The sequence below is a fragment of the Leiobunum rupestre genome, chromosome 11, assembly GCF_980474605.1.
Source record: "Leiobunum rupestre chromosome 11, qqLeiRupe1.1.hap1, whole genome shotgun sequence".
NCBI classification, from domain to species: Eukaryota; Metazoa; Arthropoda; class Arachnida; order Opiliones; family Sclerosomatidae; genus Leiobunum; species Leiobunum rupestre.
In genome coordinates this window covers 20477067-20496274 of record NC_143394.1, presented here as the reverse complement: position 1 = coordinate 20496274, position 19208 = coordinate 20477067, and the positions used below count along the sequence as shown (strand labels likewise).

Sequence of the window (19208 nt, the reverse complement as noted above, 5' to 3'; positions counted from 1 at the left end):
ATGGAACTGGTGGAGTCCTTCTCGAGGGAAAGTGGCAAGAAACTGTTCTTAGTGTCGTCTGTATTCTTCGGCGCTCTCAACTTCACGAACTCTTTGGGACACATGATCGGTTGCTTATTTTCCTATTTCGTGCTGAGCCGGAACGACCAAACGCAAATTCAAACCAGCGACGATCTGTCCTTATGCGGTTCATCATTCTGCGACGACACTGGCATCGCCAACATCAGTCGCTTCCGGGAATTACCGGAAACTACGTCGTACGCCCTATACGGCGGATTTGCCAGTTGCACTTTCCTGTCCGGGTTGCTGATCCTGTTCTTCTTGGATCCGCAAGTTGAAAAGCATACAGAGCAAACTAATTCATCCGTGGCCAAAGTGTCCCTCACGGACACTCTACAAGTATTCAGCGACAAATTTTACTTGCTACTGAGTCCTACGTCCGTTTTTAAAGGCATGATGGCCGGCTTCGTCAGCGGAGAATTTTCCAAAGTACGTATTGACAAGAGGTCATTCTACTCAATGAACTATCGACCATAACAATGGCTTTGTCTTTGCAGGCTTACGTCAGTTGCACCTTCGGCGTGGACCAAGTTGGAATGGTTCTACTTCTGTTCACCATTACCGATTGCCTGGGTTCTTTCGTCAGCAGTTTCGTCAACAGTCGATTAAGCCGCGTTTTATCACTGATCTTCGCTTACGTATCTACAGCGTGTATATTAATAATTCTTCTGGTGTGGGAGCCACGTCCGGACCAGAAGTACATCCTGTTCTTGGCTTCGGCAATCATGGGATTCAGTAACGCCGTGGTTCGATGCCAACTCACTTGTAAGTCAATGTGTTCCTTACGTTTTTTTTTTAAAAAGGCCAAATGTTTTTGAAAAACATTGTTGGTCAACGAAAGTCGCAAAATGAGTTGCTCCGTGTGAATATTTCCACAACGTGTTGACCAGGTTTTTTTTACTCCAAATATTTAAACTATTAACTTTCGAGCACATCCTTTAGATGGCACAAAACTAATTGAAAATATTAATATGACATACCTTTACTAATATAAATTGATATATTCGGTGGTTGACAAGGTGTTTTCGCCGATTAACGCGTGAAATCTCAGCTATTATTTCGTGGAGAGCGTGAACAAAAACGAACTCCAGTCGAAAATTTTGCTCACCAACCATAGACGAATAATTACTGGACTCAAAACCTAAGAAAAATCCCCGGTTCCACAATTTGCATCGCCCGTCAGCGCTCCTAGCGAGAGAATCGCGGAATGTTTCTATCCAAATACGAAACACGTGCGTAAAAATGTCAGATGACCCGCATTCCGTCGTCTGCTCTGCTGTTTTTATTAGAAGTGAGGCTTTTGAAATTTTAATAAGCTTTAGATTATTCAGTAATAATTGTATAGTAATAAAAATGAATAGGTAATGATCTAATGAATTTAAATAGGAAGTTCGCTTTAATGTTATTGCATATACAGTTTGCGTGAAGGTTTAAATAGACTATAAATTTAAAAATGCCTAGTCAAAATGGAAATAAAGGTGTAAGCTTTGACGATAATGACGAGCTAAGAACGCTAGACCTAACGTCGGCCGCTAATATTGGGCACGTGTTTAGTATTTGGATAGAAATCTATCCAATACTTGATACTACGGGCTACAAGCGGCGCTGCCGTAAAATTACCAAGCGCGCCATTTAGTTTCGGGTCCAGTAATTATTCGTCCCAGCACCAACTAAGTTGACCAAAAATGTTGTCTCTTCAGTCAATGTGTTCTTAATCTTAACTTGGACTAAGAGTTAGGGACTGCGAAAAAAGAAGTTTAAGTTACGTCTAACTTGCAGTGGTGTAGTCCTAAAAAAAGAACCGGGGCGCTACCTGGGTACAGCCCACTTTGATTTCGCGCGTAATCGAAATGGGCTGTACCAGCCGCTATAAATGTACGGCCAACTCCGATTGTTAGCGTGATCGAAGCTGGCCGTACATAGGTAACAAAATTTGTAATAAATTCACACACCCTCGAGAAAAATGATTTACGAAATTGAATTAAGGCGCGCCCTGGCAAGTTGAAAAAAAGAGGCAGGGCGCCCTGGCAAAATTATAATTGAGAAAAGCACCGGGGCGACACCCTGGCCCAACTACACCACTGCTAACTTGATGATAAAACGGTAATCGTGAATCGTTCCAAGAATTTCTTCATCCGTGACCTTGAAGATTACTAATTTTTTCCCGCAGCGTTCTACGGTCTGTTATTCAACGAAGTAAAAGAGGCTGGGTTCAACATGTTCGCCATCTTGGAAGATCTGGGTGAAATCATAGCTTGGGCTTACAGCAGCTACTTGTGCGTTGAAATAAAACTGTACATCTTAGCTCCGTTCCTCTTACTGGGGCTGTTGGGATACGTCATCGCCGAGTACGTCCATGTTTCCGGCGAAAGACGATTCTCGGTTACCGACCTCCAGGAAGGACCGTAAACCGAGGCTTAGTCTAAAAACAGTGCGGATTTATGTTCGCACGAAGTTAAAGGTCAACAGCAACAAAAACCAATTGGCCACCGTGTCAAGTCAACCGCGAAATTGTCGCTGAAGTTCGTTGTCTATCAAATATGAGAGACATACTCTAGTCTTAATATGAATTCCAACAGGATCAAGAGTACGACATTTTGAAATTTGGCTCAAGGCACGAGCCTCGGGAGAGCGCTGGAAGTATCAGGGGATGCTCATGCGCCAAATCACGTTAAAAATATCACATTTAGCATCAACGCGTAAGAGCTTCTTAGGCCAAATAGAGAAATTCCCAAAATGATTACAGAGAGGCCATAAGAGGTTCGATTTTTATGCATTTATTTATACTAGATGGCGCCAATTTAAATATTTGGGGGGGGGGGGGAAGGAATAAATGACTGCTTAATTAAAAAAACATTTGAAACCGTCGGCATAATGAACATTTTAAATTAAATTAAAAGTCCAGGTTGGGTAAAAAATGGGTCTATTTGAAAGATCATGTTTAAATATACTCAAAAATATCAGTCGTAAAATTGTATCTTTTTTAATGACGATAAATTAATTTTTAAACGAGCGAAATTTACCAGCCAAGCGATCTGCTATTTTGTTTCGAGGTGAAGTTTTAGGACTTTAATCACTCGATGTTCGCGCTATAACAGCGCTCTGTTCCCCGCGCGCGCTTGCTCCGCGTGCGGTCTGCGGAGGGAAGGCGGAAGAAAATGGCAGCTCGATTGGCGGGTAAATTTCGCTCGTTTAAAAATTAATTTATCGTCATTAAAAAAAGATACAATTTTACGACTGATATTTTGAGTATATTTAAACATGATCTTCCAAATAGACCCAAGTTTTACCCAACCTGGACTTTTTCTTTAAATGTTTAACCGTTAGTTTTTAGATAAATTTAAGCGCCAGCTATAGTACACTTAACGAATGCTCAAAAATAGGTATTGAGGTAAACTATGCGATGCACCCAAAAAATAAATGCCGGCCATAGGGTTGTAGAGCATTAAATTCAGTTCAATAATATATATTACTTTACTATTTTATCTATTTTCCTTAGCACTTTTGTTTTCAAATCGTTAGCGCCCAAAATTGTTGGTAGGACTGGAAAAACATCATCTTTTTTTGTTATGTTTCGACGCCATATAATAAATAATAAAATAATACATCATTGGAAGGTAAATAATCTAATTTTTTATTAATTTAAGTAATTTTTAGCTGTTTTATTGAAGATTTATTGTATCTAACATAAATAATAGACGGCGATCGCTACGATAACGCGTCTGATAGTTTTAATAGACAAGGAGCGTTTCGGCTAGCATTTTGTGACATGGTTATCTTATTTCTACACAAAAATAAATTGTTTTTGCGCTTTACTGCTAGCTATAACCTAATTGGGCACTCATTTGTGCATAGTGAATTAGCAGCTGCACCGGAAGATATCCTGAAAATGTGCCAGCGCGAAGTGTGGCTGCAAAAAAACAAGCCTCAAATGTTCCCCATCATGCCAAAATTGCCAGGGAACTGCCTGAATGGGGTCCCACAAGTTGACTACGAAGATGATGAAGAACAGTGGGATCCTTTGACAGGGGTCCGATGGAGAAGATTGCACAATCATGGTCATAGCAACATATTTTCCCATTAAAATGGTCTAGATCTTCTTTAATTAAGTTTGAGGAACCTGGTCAGCGGGCCCACAAGTATATATTCTAAAATGAGTATCTCTGCTATTTAGACGTCCAGTACTCACTATATGTGTACATAATGGTGCATATTTCGGCCAATACGTTGACTGGGAATGGTGATAAATTGAAAGATTCGTTAGTCGACAGTTGTCGCAAAACTTCAGATTTCACGCTCAACAGTGAAATTGCTTTAACATTTGAAGGAATATAGATTAAACATAAAGTAATATATATTATTGAAGGGAATTTAATGCTCTACAACATTTAGTTTTGGGTGCATCGTTAAAGAGTTATCCGGTCAAAAAGATCAAAAAATGTAAGCCAAAAATGTAATTTTTCCAAAATTACAGCGGATATCTCGAAAACTATACAAGATATCGAAAAACGTGACTGAGTAAACCTTGTAGCAAATGTAATCAGCTTTCATTTTGTATAGAGTGGTCTCAAGGGCTACGGGCGGGGACATTTGATATGTTCACCTCCTAACTAGTCCAAACAAAGTTACGAAGTCAAAAATTGTGTTCCCAACATTTCCCTCTATACCTTTTCGTTGCCTGGACTATCTATATTGTCCGTTTTTATACCGTTCTTCAAAAGAAAGGCTTAGAATGCGTACCAAATTTCCAATGAACAGATAGCACTGTTGCACTATAGCGTTTAATTATTGTACCGCGAGGTGGTGCATCTAGAATTTGTTAAATAACTTGTACACAGTAATAAAATATACATTATAAAACATTTATTGTGTTTTTATGAAAACATTTGAAGCACCTTTTATAACAATTTTTTCTCTTTTTGTTTTAGTTTCTAGCAACCACAAGATTGCTTTTGACTTTTAATTATTTCTCGGAATGTTCTCGAAACAGCTTAGCTTTTTATAAGGTAGGAGGCGCGCTAACTGACTAGGGTGGAGAGTTCGTAACATAGCAAGCTCTTGTATTACATTCCGCGAATGCTTCGGAAGAGCTAATTCCTTCCTCAAAATAATTTGCGGCTTAGAAATTAGTAAATAAACAAAAACAAACTTCTTACGTTACAGAGAACACTTGCAGTATTTTTTTTGTTTATCTGGCCTAATGTCAGACTTTATTCTAAAATGGCCGAGACTTTAATCAAATTAGAGAAAGTGGCGCCTACTAACATAAGCAGCAAAATAACATAAGTAAACAAATAACATCATAACTAAATTAAATACAGGGCTATTCAACTTTTAGGAGGTTAGGTTACTACGCTATTCTGATAAGTCAGACTACTTCCCACCCCAAATGGGTGAAGGAGGTTGATTATATATTGATTTGCGAAGAATGACCTCTATTGCAGATAAACCGAAGCTCGTAAAAATAAGTAAACAGTGATAATAATGTAATAAAAATTATTTACTTTTTAATTTAAATAATAATAAATAAATATTTTCCGTAAATATTTGTTTAAATTATGGCTTAATGAACCTAAATGACACTCGTAATAACGATAAAAGAGGGATAGCAAGTTTGATTTAAGGGCACTACCCAAGAGCTTCAGTAATCTAATCTCCTAAAATTTTAAAACCCTGTTAAATAAATTTAAAATTATTTCACTCCTTGCAAGAGATTTACTAAAATGGATTGTTATCGATTGGTTTGTTCTCTGTTACGTAAATATGTTCTTGATGTTATGTATATATGTGGAAGATAAAGTCAAGTTAACCGCTTCATGATTAACATATTTGATACAATAAATTATTATAATAAATTTTAATCTGTCACATAAATGTGATTAAGACGTAATAATATAGTTATATATCTTCCAAATTGGAAAAAAATTCTTACAAGACTTAAAAATACAATTGAAAACATAAAATTAACCTAACTACATCTTAATTAAAAACGCAATGTATTTACAACATCAATTTTTTTACACTATTTTTACATACACTGACTTGCGCGGTGTTTTAAGATTAAAATTGGGATATAATTCATGGTAAGGCTAAATAGTAACTACATATTTTTAATAGATTAAAATAAATATTTCGCAGAAAATATACATTCAAGATTAAGTTTATTTAACACGCACCTAGAAACGTGTCATGTAGAAAATAGGAAGAAATTCTAGAGCGGGAATAATCATTGTGTTTTGCCCTAAAACGAAAGCTAGTATAATAAATGATTTAAAGCGCGAAAATCATTGTATACTGAATAAAGTTGTACCCTACGATGCGCCCTTAGTGGAATCTTAAAATTTTATTACATTACACGATTTTGGTTTAATAATAGATAAAATAGACCAAATAATTTGCTTTGCATAATGTTTTTTGGTTACTAGGATAGATGGCGCAAAAAGCAGCAGGAATTTTTTCCTCGGTCTGAAACTGACAAACAAGTTGCATAAAAAAGCTGGGACTACGCTGACCTTTCCGTAAAACGATCTTGGTCAAGGCTATAAGATTTTATCGAAAAATTGTCCCGACGTTTTTTCCCGTTCGAGTTATAAGGAGGATATAATTAAAATTTAGAAGTAAATAAGTCAATAAATTAAAATTGATCCAACTCTTGATATTCGCGAACTGGTCAAAACTAAAAGTTCAAAATCCATGATTGATTCCTTCTACGTGCGCACGTTTCAGATGGGTACTAAATATCGAACTCACTAAATATAATTAAATAAATATTATATTCATAGGCACATCAGCATACTCAGTAAATTTAAAGTTAAAATGAATAATAAATTAAAAATATTAAATTCAAATGGAAAATAATTTAAAATTGCACAATCATGGATAGACAGACAAGCTTTCCATTTTGTATAAGACAGATATCGTTGTCTTAGGAGAGGCGTGACGCTACAGTTAGTGCCATCTTTAATTACGAAAGGTCAGTATTAGTTTCATTTATGTTTAAATATTTCTATTAACGTCATTCGGTCTTGGAATATTTAGTGAATATGGATTTATTTGTAACATAACGGTTATTTTGTTACAGGAATACACACTCCTTTTCATCGGACCTAGAGACCTAGAAATGCTCATTAACAAGACAAGAAATGCGTTCTCACGTCGAAGACTTCTAATTTTCTAGAACCACGCAATGGGAATTGGGAGCGGGGAGAAACCCTACTATATTTGGTATTTCTTTTTTACGAATCACTCGTATAGAAAAAGATAGCCATTGTACGCGTTTTAATATACAAATCCGAGTCTAAAAAATTTCAAACCAAGATAGTAGAAATAATACTATTTTAGTCTATTCTTGGCGGATTACACGAAAGATTGATCGCTAACCGAGTGTAAAAATATTCTAACTCAGATTTTTTAAGAAATGTATATTTATTGAAATAGATAGTTAATAGATAAGATGAATTTACTGTACGGTGAATTAGAAAATGTCAGAGCCAAATTATTGTTCCTACATTTTTCCATTAGAAAAAAAACTATATTAATTATAGGGTGAATTAGAAAATTCCAGAGCAAAATTATTGTAACTACATTTTTGCATAGAAAAAGAACTATATTAATTAAAGGGTGAATTACAAAACATCAGAGCAAAATTATTGTAACTACATTTTTGCATAGAAAAAGAACTATATTAATTAAAGGGTGAATTAGAAAACATCAGAGCAAAATTATTGTAACTACATTTTTGCATAGAAAAAGAACTATATTAATTAAAGGGTGAATTAGAAAACATCAGAGCAAAATTATTGTAACTACATTTTTGCATAGAAAAAGAACTTTATTAATTAAAGGGTGAATTAGAAAACATCAGAGCAAAATTATTGTAACTACATTTTTGCATAGAAAAAGAACTATATTAATTAAAGGGTGAATTAGAAAACATCAGAGCAAAATTTTTGGAACTAAATTTTAGCATAAAAATTATCTGCATAGCAAAACATTTAACTTATAGTTAACATATTTTTGAATGCAAATATATTTAATCGAAAAAGTTGGAAATAACCACTTTAAAATTAAAATCACCAATTAAACTAAACCTTGAATTTTTGAGTTAGCATATTTTTCACCGAGGTCACGTGATATAATATTAACGTACTGCCTTATTTACACTTACATTATACATTTATAATAAACTGGGTGCATTTCATTATGAATTACGCTAGAACAAAGCTCAGTTTTTCATTTTTATCACAAGTATAAATAATGCATATCCGTACAAAAGAGTTCATAATAGATACGTTTACCGAGCTACTGCCACCAAACGGCTGCGGGGAGAATCACAATCCAACAGAAGTCACGCCTACGATCAAGTTCATATTTAGACAGCCGCCATTACGGAATATGGTAAGCGTCTATTTTGGTTTGGATTCAGACTGTTATACATCACACGTCAATGTTATTGCGTCATTTTACATTTTTAATTACACAATTCTTAGAAGAATCTTGCGAATATTTATCAACGGAAATTATTACATCCAGGAAATGGAAATTTGTATTTGCTACGGAATCGTAAAAGTTCAAATAATCGTTATTAATCTAATTATAATAATTAATTAATTAATCCATAATTATTTTTACTTAATATTAATGAAAATTAATTTTAACTAACTAAATAAAACAGATCATGATATCCAGGGTTTTATTAGGAATAAAATAGTTTCCCCTTTCACCGTTTGATGGCTCTACCTCAATTTCAGCTCTCTATTTTAGTATATAAATCATTAATTTTCCTAAAATGGAAGATATAGTTCAAATATCATTTCCTTTTGGGAAAATTTAACAAAACCTTTATACATTTTTTTGGTATTTTTTTTAGTTATTATCTATAAAAAGCCACAACTCACACTATTTTTAATTAGTTTTCTACTTATATATTTAAGTACAGTATTTTTTTGGATATGAATACTTTTGTCATTTTCTCAAATATTTATTTATATAAAAAGAGGAAATAAATGAACCGTGAAGACAGGTATACATAGCCACATGGATTTCTTTTGAACGTTACATCTGACGCTATGACAAATAGTTAGGCATACCCGCGTAGATAGTGTCCCACGGTGTCCCTTTGGTTTTGAGATTCTTTTATACATGTTCCTCCTTTTTTGTTTTCCAAATTTCAACTGAACGGAAAGTTTCGTAAAAGTAAAGAACGTTGGAACGAAAGACGCGCGATAATTTTATAGTTAATTAATAACAAATTATAACTAATGAAGCAATCCCTAGCAATTGCAACGGTAAGCGTTTGGGGTTAGTTGTTTGTTTTGATTGAGATCAGCGTTTTCCCACTGCTGCCGCTCCATTTCGTCGAATCTGCTCGCCTGAAAACAACGAAAATAAAATGATCAAAATATTCTACTCGAACGACCATGGACCGAGTCATCTGTAGACGGACTATGAGCTCATTAGTAGTAACACCGTCGGTGCTCCGGACCAAATTTTGACGTTTACAAAACTGAGACTATGTGGGCACTTTTTTAATTAAATAAATATATTGAGTAATGAATTAGAAATATTGAAAATTTTAAATACTATTTATTTCAAATAAAAAATGCAGAATATAATATTCTGGGGGATCTTAAAATTTAGTTTGCGCGTGAAAATACGCCGTCATGTTAGGGTATAAAAGCAGGTAAATAAGCCTGTTATATACTGTCACGGGCAAAAACGTCAATTTGAGCATTTTCGAAGTATTGAGAGCTAGATACATGTATAAGAAATTTGAGAATTTTTTATTAGTTATTTTAACCGGTCTAAACCACCTGTTACAACTGGTTTTAACTATAATGGATTTTTTTAATTAAAAAAGCCGGTTATTTTCCATCCCCGTGTAGGCAACACTCTGTTTTGTGATTTCCGGAAGAAAAACCACGCCCCTCCGTCATATTGGAAGCCAATCATGGAAACAAAGGCGATAGTTGCGGCTACATATTATCTAACTCCAAGGCACTCATTGTAAATCCGATATCCGTTTAATTCTAAACTGTATAGCTCCTGCGATAAGTTGTAAAAACGTAGTATTTAACTTAAATCATAAGCCGTAATGCGTTTCTAAAAAGTAAGGCAGAATCGTCGAGTAAGAAAACGCAAGTTCAGTGGATGTAAGAGAGTAGTGAGTCCCTCTAAATTTTTCTTGGTCCATAAAACAAATAACTAATTTGGATAACGAGTATAGTGTGGTTGGTAGATGCGCAATTGACTATTAGGGTAAAGTGGGGTGGCGTGTGGTTAGCGCTTTCGCTTCGCAGCAAGAGGAGCCGGGTTCGATCCCAGCTTGTGGCACTGGGTTAAAACTCGGAACAACTCCTACTGCGTTGAGTTTGCAAGTTCTCTCCCCACTGAATTAAGGGGTTTTCCCCCGAGCTCTACGGTTTCCCCTTCCATAAAAACTTGTAGAGGTTAACGGTAATAGTTAGTGTAGGGAGCCACCATCCTCCTACGAATTGTAACCCGACCACCTGAATTAATGGATTTAAAAAAGTCGCTTGATGACTTAGGCCTAAGGTGGCGCTGATTATTATTATTAAAAAGGGCCCTACAAGCGTTATTAATAAATTTTTACTTTGGAGTGAAACTTTTCGGTTAAAATCCGGGCCCTAGTAAAACAATACCGGGCCCCAAACAACCGTTATTACTACACGTTTTAGGGGGAAACATTGGGGTACAAATCCCAGCTTCCCCCTCCTCTCTCATCGGGCCCAGATGGTTAAACGGGACCCTGTAAAATGAATATTTTCCCTTACATAAGAAATCTTCTACATCTTCCTAAAACTATCTGGTCAGTGCTTCTCTATTAGTATTTCAGCATAGTTTCTCTAAAAAATATCCACTGTTCTAAAGTTGTTTAAAAGTAACAGCTAATCTCAGTGTAAAGTATTTATTAACGTAAAAAATCAATTCTTAACAAACGTTTGTCCTTAAATTTTAATTTACCAACTATCTCTTTTTGCGAGTTCTCAAAAAAAGTTTCAACGCCCATAAATATTGCGCGAGAGCACCTGACGACAATTTTTTACTGAACTTCACTTCATTCATTGGATTCTCATCGACTGCTGCTTTTTTCGAAGAGTGACCGTGTTTGAGTGACGTATTATAATGATGCTTTTAGTAAGGACTGAATTAGGCGTAGCATTATTTTCCAAATATGGCGTTAATACATTGATTCCGAAAGTCAGTCGGTGAAAATTCGCTTAACCGCATCTTGTGCAGATGACGGAACTGACACAAGACTGAACGCAGCCCGATTTAAGAAAAGTCATGACTTTTTCGTCCTGTTTTGATTAATTTGGGTTAGGTTTAGCTTTAAAGTGTGGTTTAGGTTAAGGTGTGCTTTATGTTATGTTTAGCTTAAGGTGTGGTTTGGGTTAGGTTTAGCTTTAAGGTGTGCTTTAGGTTAAGGTGTGCTTTAGGTGTGGTTTGGGTTAAGTTTAGCTTTAAGGTGTGCTTTAGGTTATGTTTAGCTTAAGGTGTGGTTTGGGATAGGTTTAGCTTTAAGTTGTGCTTTAGGTTATGTTTAGCTTAGGGTGTGGTTTGGGTTAGGTTTAGCTTTAAGGTGTGGTTTGGGATAGGTTTAGCTTTAAGTTGTGCTTTAGGTTATGTTTAGCTTAGGGTGTGGTTTGGGTTAGGTTTAGCTTTAAGGCGTGCTTTAGGTTATGTTTAGCTTAAGGTGTGCTTTAGGTTATGTTTAGCTTAAGGTGTGCTTTAGGTTATGTTTAGCTTAAGGTGTGCTTTAGGTTATGTTTAGCTTAAGGTGTGCTTTGGGTTAGGTTTAGCTTTAGGTTATGTTTAGCTTAAGGTGTGGTTTGGGTTAGGTTTAGCTTTAAGGTGTGCTTTAGGTTATGTTTAGCTTAAGGTGTGGTTTGGGTTAGGTTTAGCTTTAAGGTGTGCTTTAGGTTATGTTTAGCTTAAGGTTTGCTTTAGGTTATGTTTAGCTTAAGGTGTGCTTTAGGTTATGTTTAGCTTAAGGTGTGCTTTGGGTTAGGTTTAGCTTTAGGTTAGGTTTAGCTTTAAAGTGTGCTTTAGGTTATGTTTAGCTTAAGGTGTGGTTTGGGTTAGGTTTAGCTTTAAGGTGTGCTTTAGGTTATGTTTAGCTTAAGGTGTGGTTTGGGTTAGGTTTAGCTTTAAGGTGTGCTTTAGGTTATGTTTAGCTTAAGGTGTGGTTTGGGTTAGGTTTAGCTTTAAAGTGTGGTTTAGGTTATCTTTAGCTAAAGGTGTGATTTAGGTAAGGTTTAGCTTAAGGTGTTATTTAGGTAAGGTTTAGCTTAAGGTGTTATTTAGGTAAGGTTTAGCTTAAGGTGTTATTTAGGTAAGGTTTAGCTTAAGGTGTTATTTAGGTAAGGTTTAATTTAAGGTGTGGTTTAGCTTAGGTTTCTGTTAAGTTTAGGTTTAGCATAAGGTTAGGTTAGGGTTAGGTTTAGCATAAGGTGTGGTTTAGGTTAGGTTTAGCTTAAGGTGTGGTTAAGATTAGGTTTGGGTTAGGTTTAGCATAAGGTTAGGTTTGGGTTAGGTTTAGCATAAGGTTAAGTTATGGTTAGTTTTAGCATAAGGTGTGGTTTAGGTTAGGTTTAGCTAAAGGTGTGGTTAAGATTAGGTTTAGCTTAAGCTGTGGTTAAGATTAGGTTTGGGTTAAGTTTAGCATAAGGTGTGGATTTCAAGATTTAACGTCGGATTTCGAGATTTATCGCTGGATTTCAAGATTTAACGTCGGATTTCGGAATTTCTCACTGGATTTCAAGATTTAACGTCGGATTGCAGAATTTCTCACTGCATTTCCAGATTTAATGTCGGATTTCTGTATTTCAAGATTTAACGTCGGATTGCAGAATTTCTCACTGCATTTCCAGATTTAATGTCGGATTTCTGTATTTCAAGATTTAACGTCGGATTGCAGAATTTCTCACTGGATTTCAAGATTTAACGTCGGATTGCAGAATTTCTCACTGCATTTCCAGATTTAATGTCGGATTTCTGTATTTCAAGATTTAACGTCGGATTGCAGAATTTCTCACTGCATTTCCAGATTTAATGTCGGATTTCTGTATTTCAAGATTTAACGTCGGATTGCGGAATTTCTCGTTGCATTTCGGGATGTCTTGACGAATTTCCTGATTTCGCGATTTCTTACCGTATTTCACGATTTTGTCATTTATCTTCAGATTTCGAGATTTTCTGTTGTATTTCGGATTTTTTGGAAAGTATACACGATTTCTTTTAATGTCCGACCCCTCGGGGTTAGGTTTGGGTTAGATTTAAGTTAAACTTAGTATTAATATAGCAACCAAATTTAACCCATGGTTTTGGTTTTTAAAAAAATACTTTGGGTTGCGAGAGGATTTTTGACCAACGAAAAATGGGGAATCGTAGCTACATTTAGTCACACGTCTTTTAAGACTTACGTAGTCTTTGTGTTAAATACAGTTTTATCTAGACTATGGTTAGAACACGCGCATAAACACGTGATTCCTGGATTTCACGACGGTTATGTTAAAATCACAAGGTATATCAAAGTTTCAAGATACGCAACAAGATGTCGCCACTAATCTAGGATACGTACTCTGTTTTCCCTCTGTTCCCTGATTTTCCTGGCTAATGCGACGAAGGCCTCCTGAATATTGATATTGTGTTTACAGCTGCACTCGAAGAACGGGATGTCGAAGCTTTCAGCCATCTATTTTGGGCAGCCAAGAAAACACAAAGAGAGTTTAAGAAGATATCACGTGCCTGGAATATTCAGGGTTGGCAATAATCAGCCAGGCTGGTTAAAACCACTGTTTTTTTATTAAAAACAATATTGAGAAATAAATTTTCAGAATATAATATTCTGCATTTTTTATTCCAAAACGATACTAAAACTTCACCCTTGGAGGAGGGAAGTATTCTGGAGTGGAAAATCCCATAGCGGTAATAAGAACGTCCTTTCCAGCCTATTGCTGTTAGAATTACCCAGACTACCCCGGTTTTTGGTCGGACGTCAGCTTTATCTACCATCATTCTGGCTTGATGACGTCCGAAAAAAGAGCATGATGGGAATTTTACAAAGCCGCAGGTGGCGCCCGACTTTTCCACTCCAGAATACTTCTCTCCTCCAAGCTTCACCTTCACTTTTTGTCGCCTCACGATGTAATGAGGGCTAGACACGGTTTATATATTTACACAGGTTAGACTACTTGTACCTTCATACGTGCTAGCGTTTTGAGCCTCTTAAGTTCTTCTGACAGGCAACCCTGTTTTCTACTATGCTACTGGTACGCCCTCTAATGTATATAAACAGTACTAATTAATTTATTATAAATTAAATTTTTATAAATTTTAATTATCAATACACTAATGAGCTTCCGTATTTATAATTTGATAATATGTATTTTAAAATTTATTAATTATCTACGATACATTTAAATTTAAAATATAGGTGGCGCTCCATTTAGATATAAGCAATTGGGGATCTTAAAATTCATATTGCACGTGAAAATACGCTGCCATGTTAGGGTATAAAAGCGGGTAAATAAGCCTGCTATACCTCACAATGTAAAGGTAAACGTATTATTGAAATCGGTCAATTTGAGCATTTTCGGAGTAATGAGGACTAGATAAAGCAAATTGACCATTTTTTATTAGTGGCTTTAACCATACTGGATTTTTTAATTTTTAAAAAAGCCGGTTTTTTGCCAACCCTGGAAATAGTGACGTCCTCCCGAGGAGGCGGGGTTTCCACGAAATTTGCCTACGTAAGAGGACTAACAAATGGAAATTTTCCCATTGAAAATAACATGGGATTCTGACCGATTCCTAGGACCCCCCCCCCCCCCCCCCTGTGAAAAATTTGATCAAATTTCAAAATTTGGAAAATGCCAAAAATAGAGAAAATAGATAAAAATTGACAAAAAAACCATAAAAGTTGATCAACTTTTGAGCAATTTGAGGTCAAAATCCCATGTTATTTTCAATGGGAACATTTAATATTTTGTGTTGTGATAAACATTTTTCGTTGCCATGGTAAAACGGTTGCCTATTGAATAAATTCCCTTTAGTATTTTTCAAGTTACATGAAGGTCTACCAATCCCCCGAGTTTGAACAAAATCGGTGGGTTACACTTCGGGATGTCTCCTTGTAAGTGCACCGTGACGTTACGAAATTCATAACATATAACTGAGAACAACTGTCAAGCGAGTCAAAAAAAATCCATTTTCAGTTACTGGGTTTTATATTTATAATAATTGTAATAATAATCGAATAATTGAAATATAGTAAAATAGGTTAGAGTAACATTAATTAATTTATAATGAGATTGTCTAATGTAAGGATTCTTATTTCGAATTTATTTCAAGAGTCACGTATCTCGACACGCTTGACTATAACTCTCAGATAGTCATATTTTGGGTCCAATAGTAACATGTTCTGTTCATTTAAGATGGGTTAAGTTGATAAATACGTGAAAAGGTTTCTACAGGGTTGCCACAATATTTTAAAATTAAAATTCCCTGACTTATCCCTGACCATTTTTCGAGATTTTCCCTGGCCTTATTATGGCCAAAATTAGACAAATTTGTATTTTACTTGATTCAGAAGTTACTGAATTTACTTCGAGCTACAGTTTAGTACAAACTAAAAAAATCATTTTATTGCAACGATTAAAAATGTCTAGAACGTCTAAGGAACTAAATCATAAGTTATCTCAGAACTATAGTAAAATTAACATCATATAATTTATAAATGAAATTAAAATCCCTGGCTTTTATTTTTTTTTAAATTCCCTAACTTTTAACTTTTTAAAAATTCCCTGACTTTTAATTTTTTTTTAAATTCCCCGACTTTTATTTTTTTAAAGATTCGCTAACTTTTAAACTTTTTAAAAATTCGCTGACTTTTTAAATATTTACAACTAAATTCCCCTCAGCAGATTATATTTTCAATCGCAATAATAATTACTAGAATATAAATTTTATAAATACAGAAATAAAATCTTATCAAAGTTTCCAATTATATTATATTGAAAAATAATACAAAATTAATTAGTTATCTATAATAAATATAGATAAGGCTTGCTTTTCTAACACGTGCGAAGCTAAAATACGTTGCTTTCTGTAAACGTATAACAATTAGGGGTGCACCGATATATCGATCTATTTTTCTAATATCGGTATCGGCCAATATCGGCTTAAATGAAGCAGATATTGGCCGATACCGGTATTAGAAAATACTTTCAGAAAAACATTTAAAAATAAGTAAATTATCGATTAACTAACTAATGGTAATATTTTTATTTGACTGGCCGCATCACGTACGTCAAACTTCAGAAGCTAGATCATTCCTTTTTTTATACCGAGGGTTAAAAGTGTAACAGGGTACTGAACCATTTTTTACAATGTTACTTTGTTTTTTATCGGACGATATATCGTCCGATATTACCGCCGATATTATCGACCACCCATATCGGTGCATCCCTAATAACAATCATGAAGGGGAATTAGTGAAAACAATTATAAAGCGCTTAGGATATTGTTTTCTAAAACCCGATAATTATCTAGCATCGATTCTTAATTTTATATTTAGAAACCTGGCAACGCAGTCCTTTGGTTAAATTGCGTAACAATATAGGAAAGGGTGAGTGAGTGCCAGCTATTGACACTCGAAACGAAAACAATTATCGGCGGACAATTCGCGTTTCAATAGCGCGGGTGTCCGTCCACTCGCAGAATTGTTTACCCCACTATCTGACGCTTTTGTACTTTATTGCGAGAACGGCTAAAGAAGGTCTAAGTAGGTGTATCGGGGTTTATCTGGTAAGTAGGTGGACAACACCACGCCGGGAGGAAAACATAGCAGGCAGATGGTTCCAAAAGAGGATTATCGATTCGGAAGAGCGACGTACCTTTTCTCCCCTTTCGTAGTCGATGGCTCTCTGTTGCGTCGCATCGCATTTGTTGCCGACCAGGACCTTGACGACATCAGGAGAAGCGTTCTGCGTGCCACAAAAAAACACAACTTTTTAAGGATTTAAGGGAACCCAGCGGCGCTATAGACCTATCCGTTAGATTACATATCGAGATAGTTTACTGGAAAACGTATTCCCAAAGACACATATGCAGGGCCAGGTCCTGGTAAAAAACTAGGGTTATATCCACCTGGTTAAAACGAATCTGTTACATTGCGCCGAATCCCATTCGACCGAAAAAGCCGCACTTTGGCGGATTTGGGATTCGGTCCAATGGGAAGATACCGTTAAAACAGGTTATACCCACTTGAAAAAAGCAAAAGTTTTTTTTGTTTTTAACTAAACATGTTTTCAATATTTTACTAAAATAATAGCTTTTATTTAATTTAGCTTTTGTTTAATATTTAAACAAATTGGGGTGAGTTCAAATTATCCTCTAATTGAGGGCGACAGGGGTAGGTTTAATGTTCCAACCCTGTAAAATCACTGGTATGGCTTTTTACAAAAAAATCCGGCTTTTATCCAACCCTGTAAAAAACAAGGGCCCCTAGGATGCACGGGCCCCGGGAATTTGTACAAACGCGACAAAAATATCTAGCAGTTCGAGTCTTCTGGTTTTCGGATCCCCTGACCACCTAGGTTTTATTTTAATTTGAAATAGTTTCTAATCAGGGTTGTTTGATTAAAATCAAGTTGATTTAAATCTGTTCCTATAAAAGATTGTTTAAAAGGTATTAACTTTCCATAAATGAGAGATTTACTATTGAATTATTATATTTTAGACCTGATTTGTCATTATATTACACTATTACCTGTCACTACCACGACGATCCCTTCCCCACCTCATTTTTGGTGTTTTGAAAATAATGGACTCTCGGAGGCTGATAAATAAGGAATTGTTTTAAACTGGACCTGTGGCCAGTAGAGCCTAGGTAGTTTAATTAAAAAACTGGCCACTGGCCATTTACCATTTTTAACCTTCAAAATCAGGCTTTCATAATTTATGGTCAAATTATCTACTCTTGACAATATGTGCTAGGGTATAGGCTTAATAGGTTAGTTATTATGGCTATTTCAAAATTTTGGAGTGTTAAATAAAGAACTATAAATCTTGAAGGGAAAAACATTGAATTAATTAAGTTTTCACCAGGGCCACTAACACCCCAGGCATTTAATTTTTAAACTGGCGATTGGCCTGTGATAGTGCCTTATTTCTCACACTGTTTAGTTTTACTTCAAGGTTACTCCTGTGATACAAATATACTTATTTCTTGTAATAAATATTTTTTGACATGATAAAACTGTCTAATATTGAATATTATTTATACAAAAATAATAATTATATCAATAAGCTTATATATTGCTTTTAATAAGTGAAAAAAACCCAAAAATTAATAAAAAATAAAAAAATCGATTAAAGGGAATATAACCCGCAAAGCGATCTTTATGGAAGACCCCTTCAATTTTTCAAATTACCCTGTACAGTAGCGCCAAACATTTCTAAAGCCAAAGGCAAGAGCGGCCAGAGCTGCAAACGTTTGTGTTCCACACCAAATACCTGAGGTTATATTCCCTTTAAAATCAAAAAAATCTGATTAAAATCAAAAAAATCGATGGTTTTTGATTTTTTTTTTAAATCAAAAAATCAACAACCCTGTCTCTAATAATTTTAGTAAACCAAAGTTCATTTTCATATATATTTTAATATAAAAACGTAACTGTGGTTTATTAACGGAGACTAAGCCGATTTTATAACCTTAGTATGAAAAAGGTATTAGCCTACTCGAGAAGACCGTTAAAACTATTTTAATTCGATTTGATTGACCAGCAAAATGGAGATAAATTTGCCCTGAAAACTGATTGCAAGCGATTTACAAATGAGAAAAATCCTTCGGTAGAGCATATTTAAATATAATTATAATTAAATCTTAGTTAGTGACGTGGGTCACTAAGCCATCTGTTTAAGGCATTATAAGTCGCTAGATGACTTAGGCCTAACGTATAATATGACGTCGAGGAGAAAAAATTGTCTTAGGCCTAACGGATAATTTGACATCAAGGAGAAAAATTTGTCTTAGGCCTAACGGATAATTTGACGTCAAGGAGAAAAATTTGTCTTAGGCCTAACGGATAATTTGACGTCAAGGAGAAAAAATTGTCTTAGGC

The 19208-nt window shown here is 35.2% G+C and overlaps 2 protein-coding genes across 2 annotated transcripts in view; one reads left to right on the top strand and one right to left on the bottom strand.

Annotated features, from left to right (window-relative positions):
• On the top strand, positions 1-4395 carry LOC149921970 (N-acetylglucosamine transporter UNC93A-like). The gene is made up of 5 exons (XM_090162200.1): positions 1-489; positions 558-825; positions 2231-2465; positions 3916-4118; positions 4235-4395. Exons 1-5 carry the CDS (start codon positions 1-3, stop codon positions 4393-4395), a joined length of 1356 nt encoding a protein of 451 aa, XP_090018326.1.
• Positions 4396-8159: 3764 nt separating this feature from the next.
• RabX4 (RAS oncogene family member RabX4) overlaps positions 8160-19208 on the bottom strand; it is a 36098-nt gene continuing 25049 nt past the window's right edge. Inside the window, exons 5-7 of the mRNA XM_090163151.1 lie at positions 16980-17069; positions 13664-13777; positions 8160-9431 (exon numbers count right to left, since the gene is read on the bottom strand). Coding sequence (XP_090019277.1) covers positions 9333-9431; positions 13664-13777; positions 16980-17069 — 303 coding nt within the window. The 3' untranslated portion in view covers positions 8160-9332. The remainder of the gene's footprint in view (positions 9432-13663; positions 13778-16979; positions 17070-19208) is intronic.

Coding starts and splice junctions, on each gene's coding strand:
- LOC149921970 (XM_090162200.1), top strand. CDS start 1: ATGGAACTGGTGGAGTCCTTCTCGAGGGAAAGTGGCAAGAAACTGTTC. Junction 826..2,230: donor GGTTCGATGCCAACTCACTT/GTAAGTCAATGT, acceptor TTTTTCCCGCAG/CGTTCTACGGTCTGTTATTC. Junction 2,466..3,915: donor ACCGACCTCCAGGAAGGACC/GTAAACCGAGGC, acceptor ATTTGTGCATAG/TGAATTAGCAGCTGCACCGG.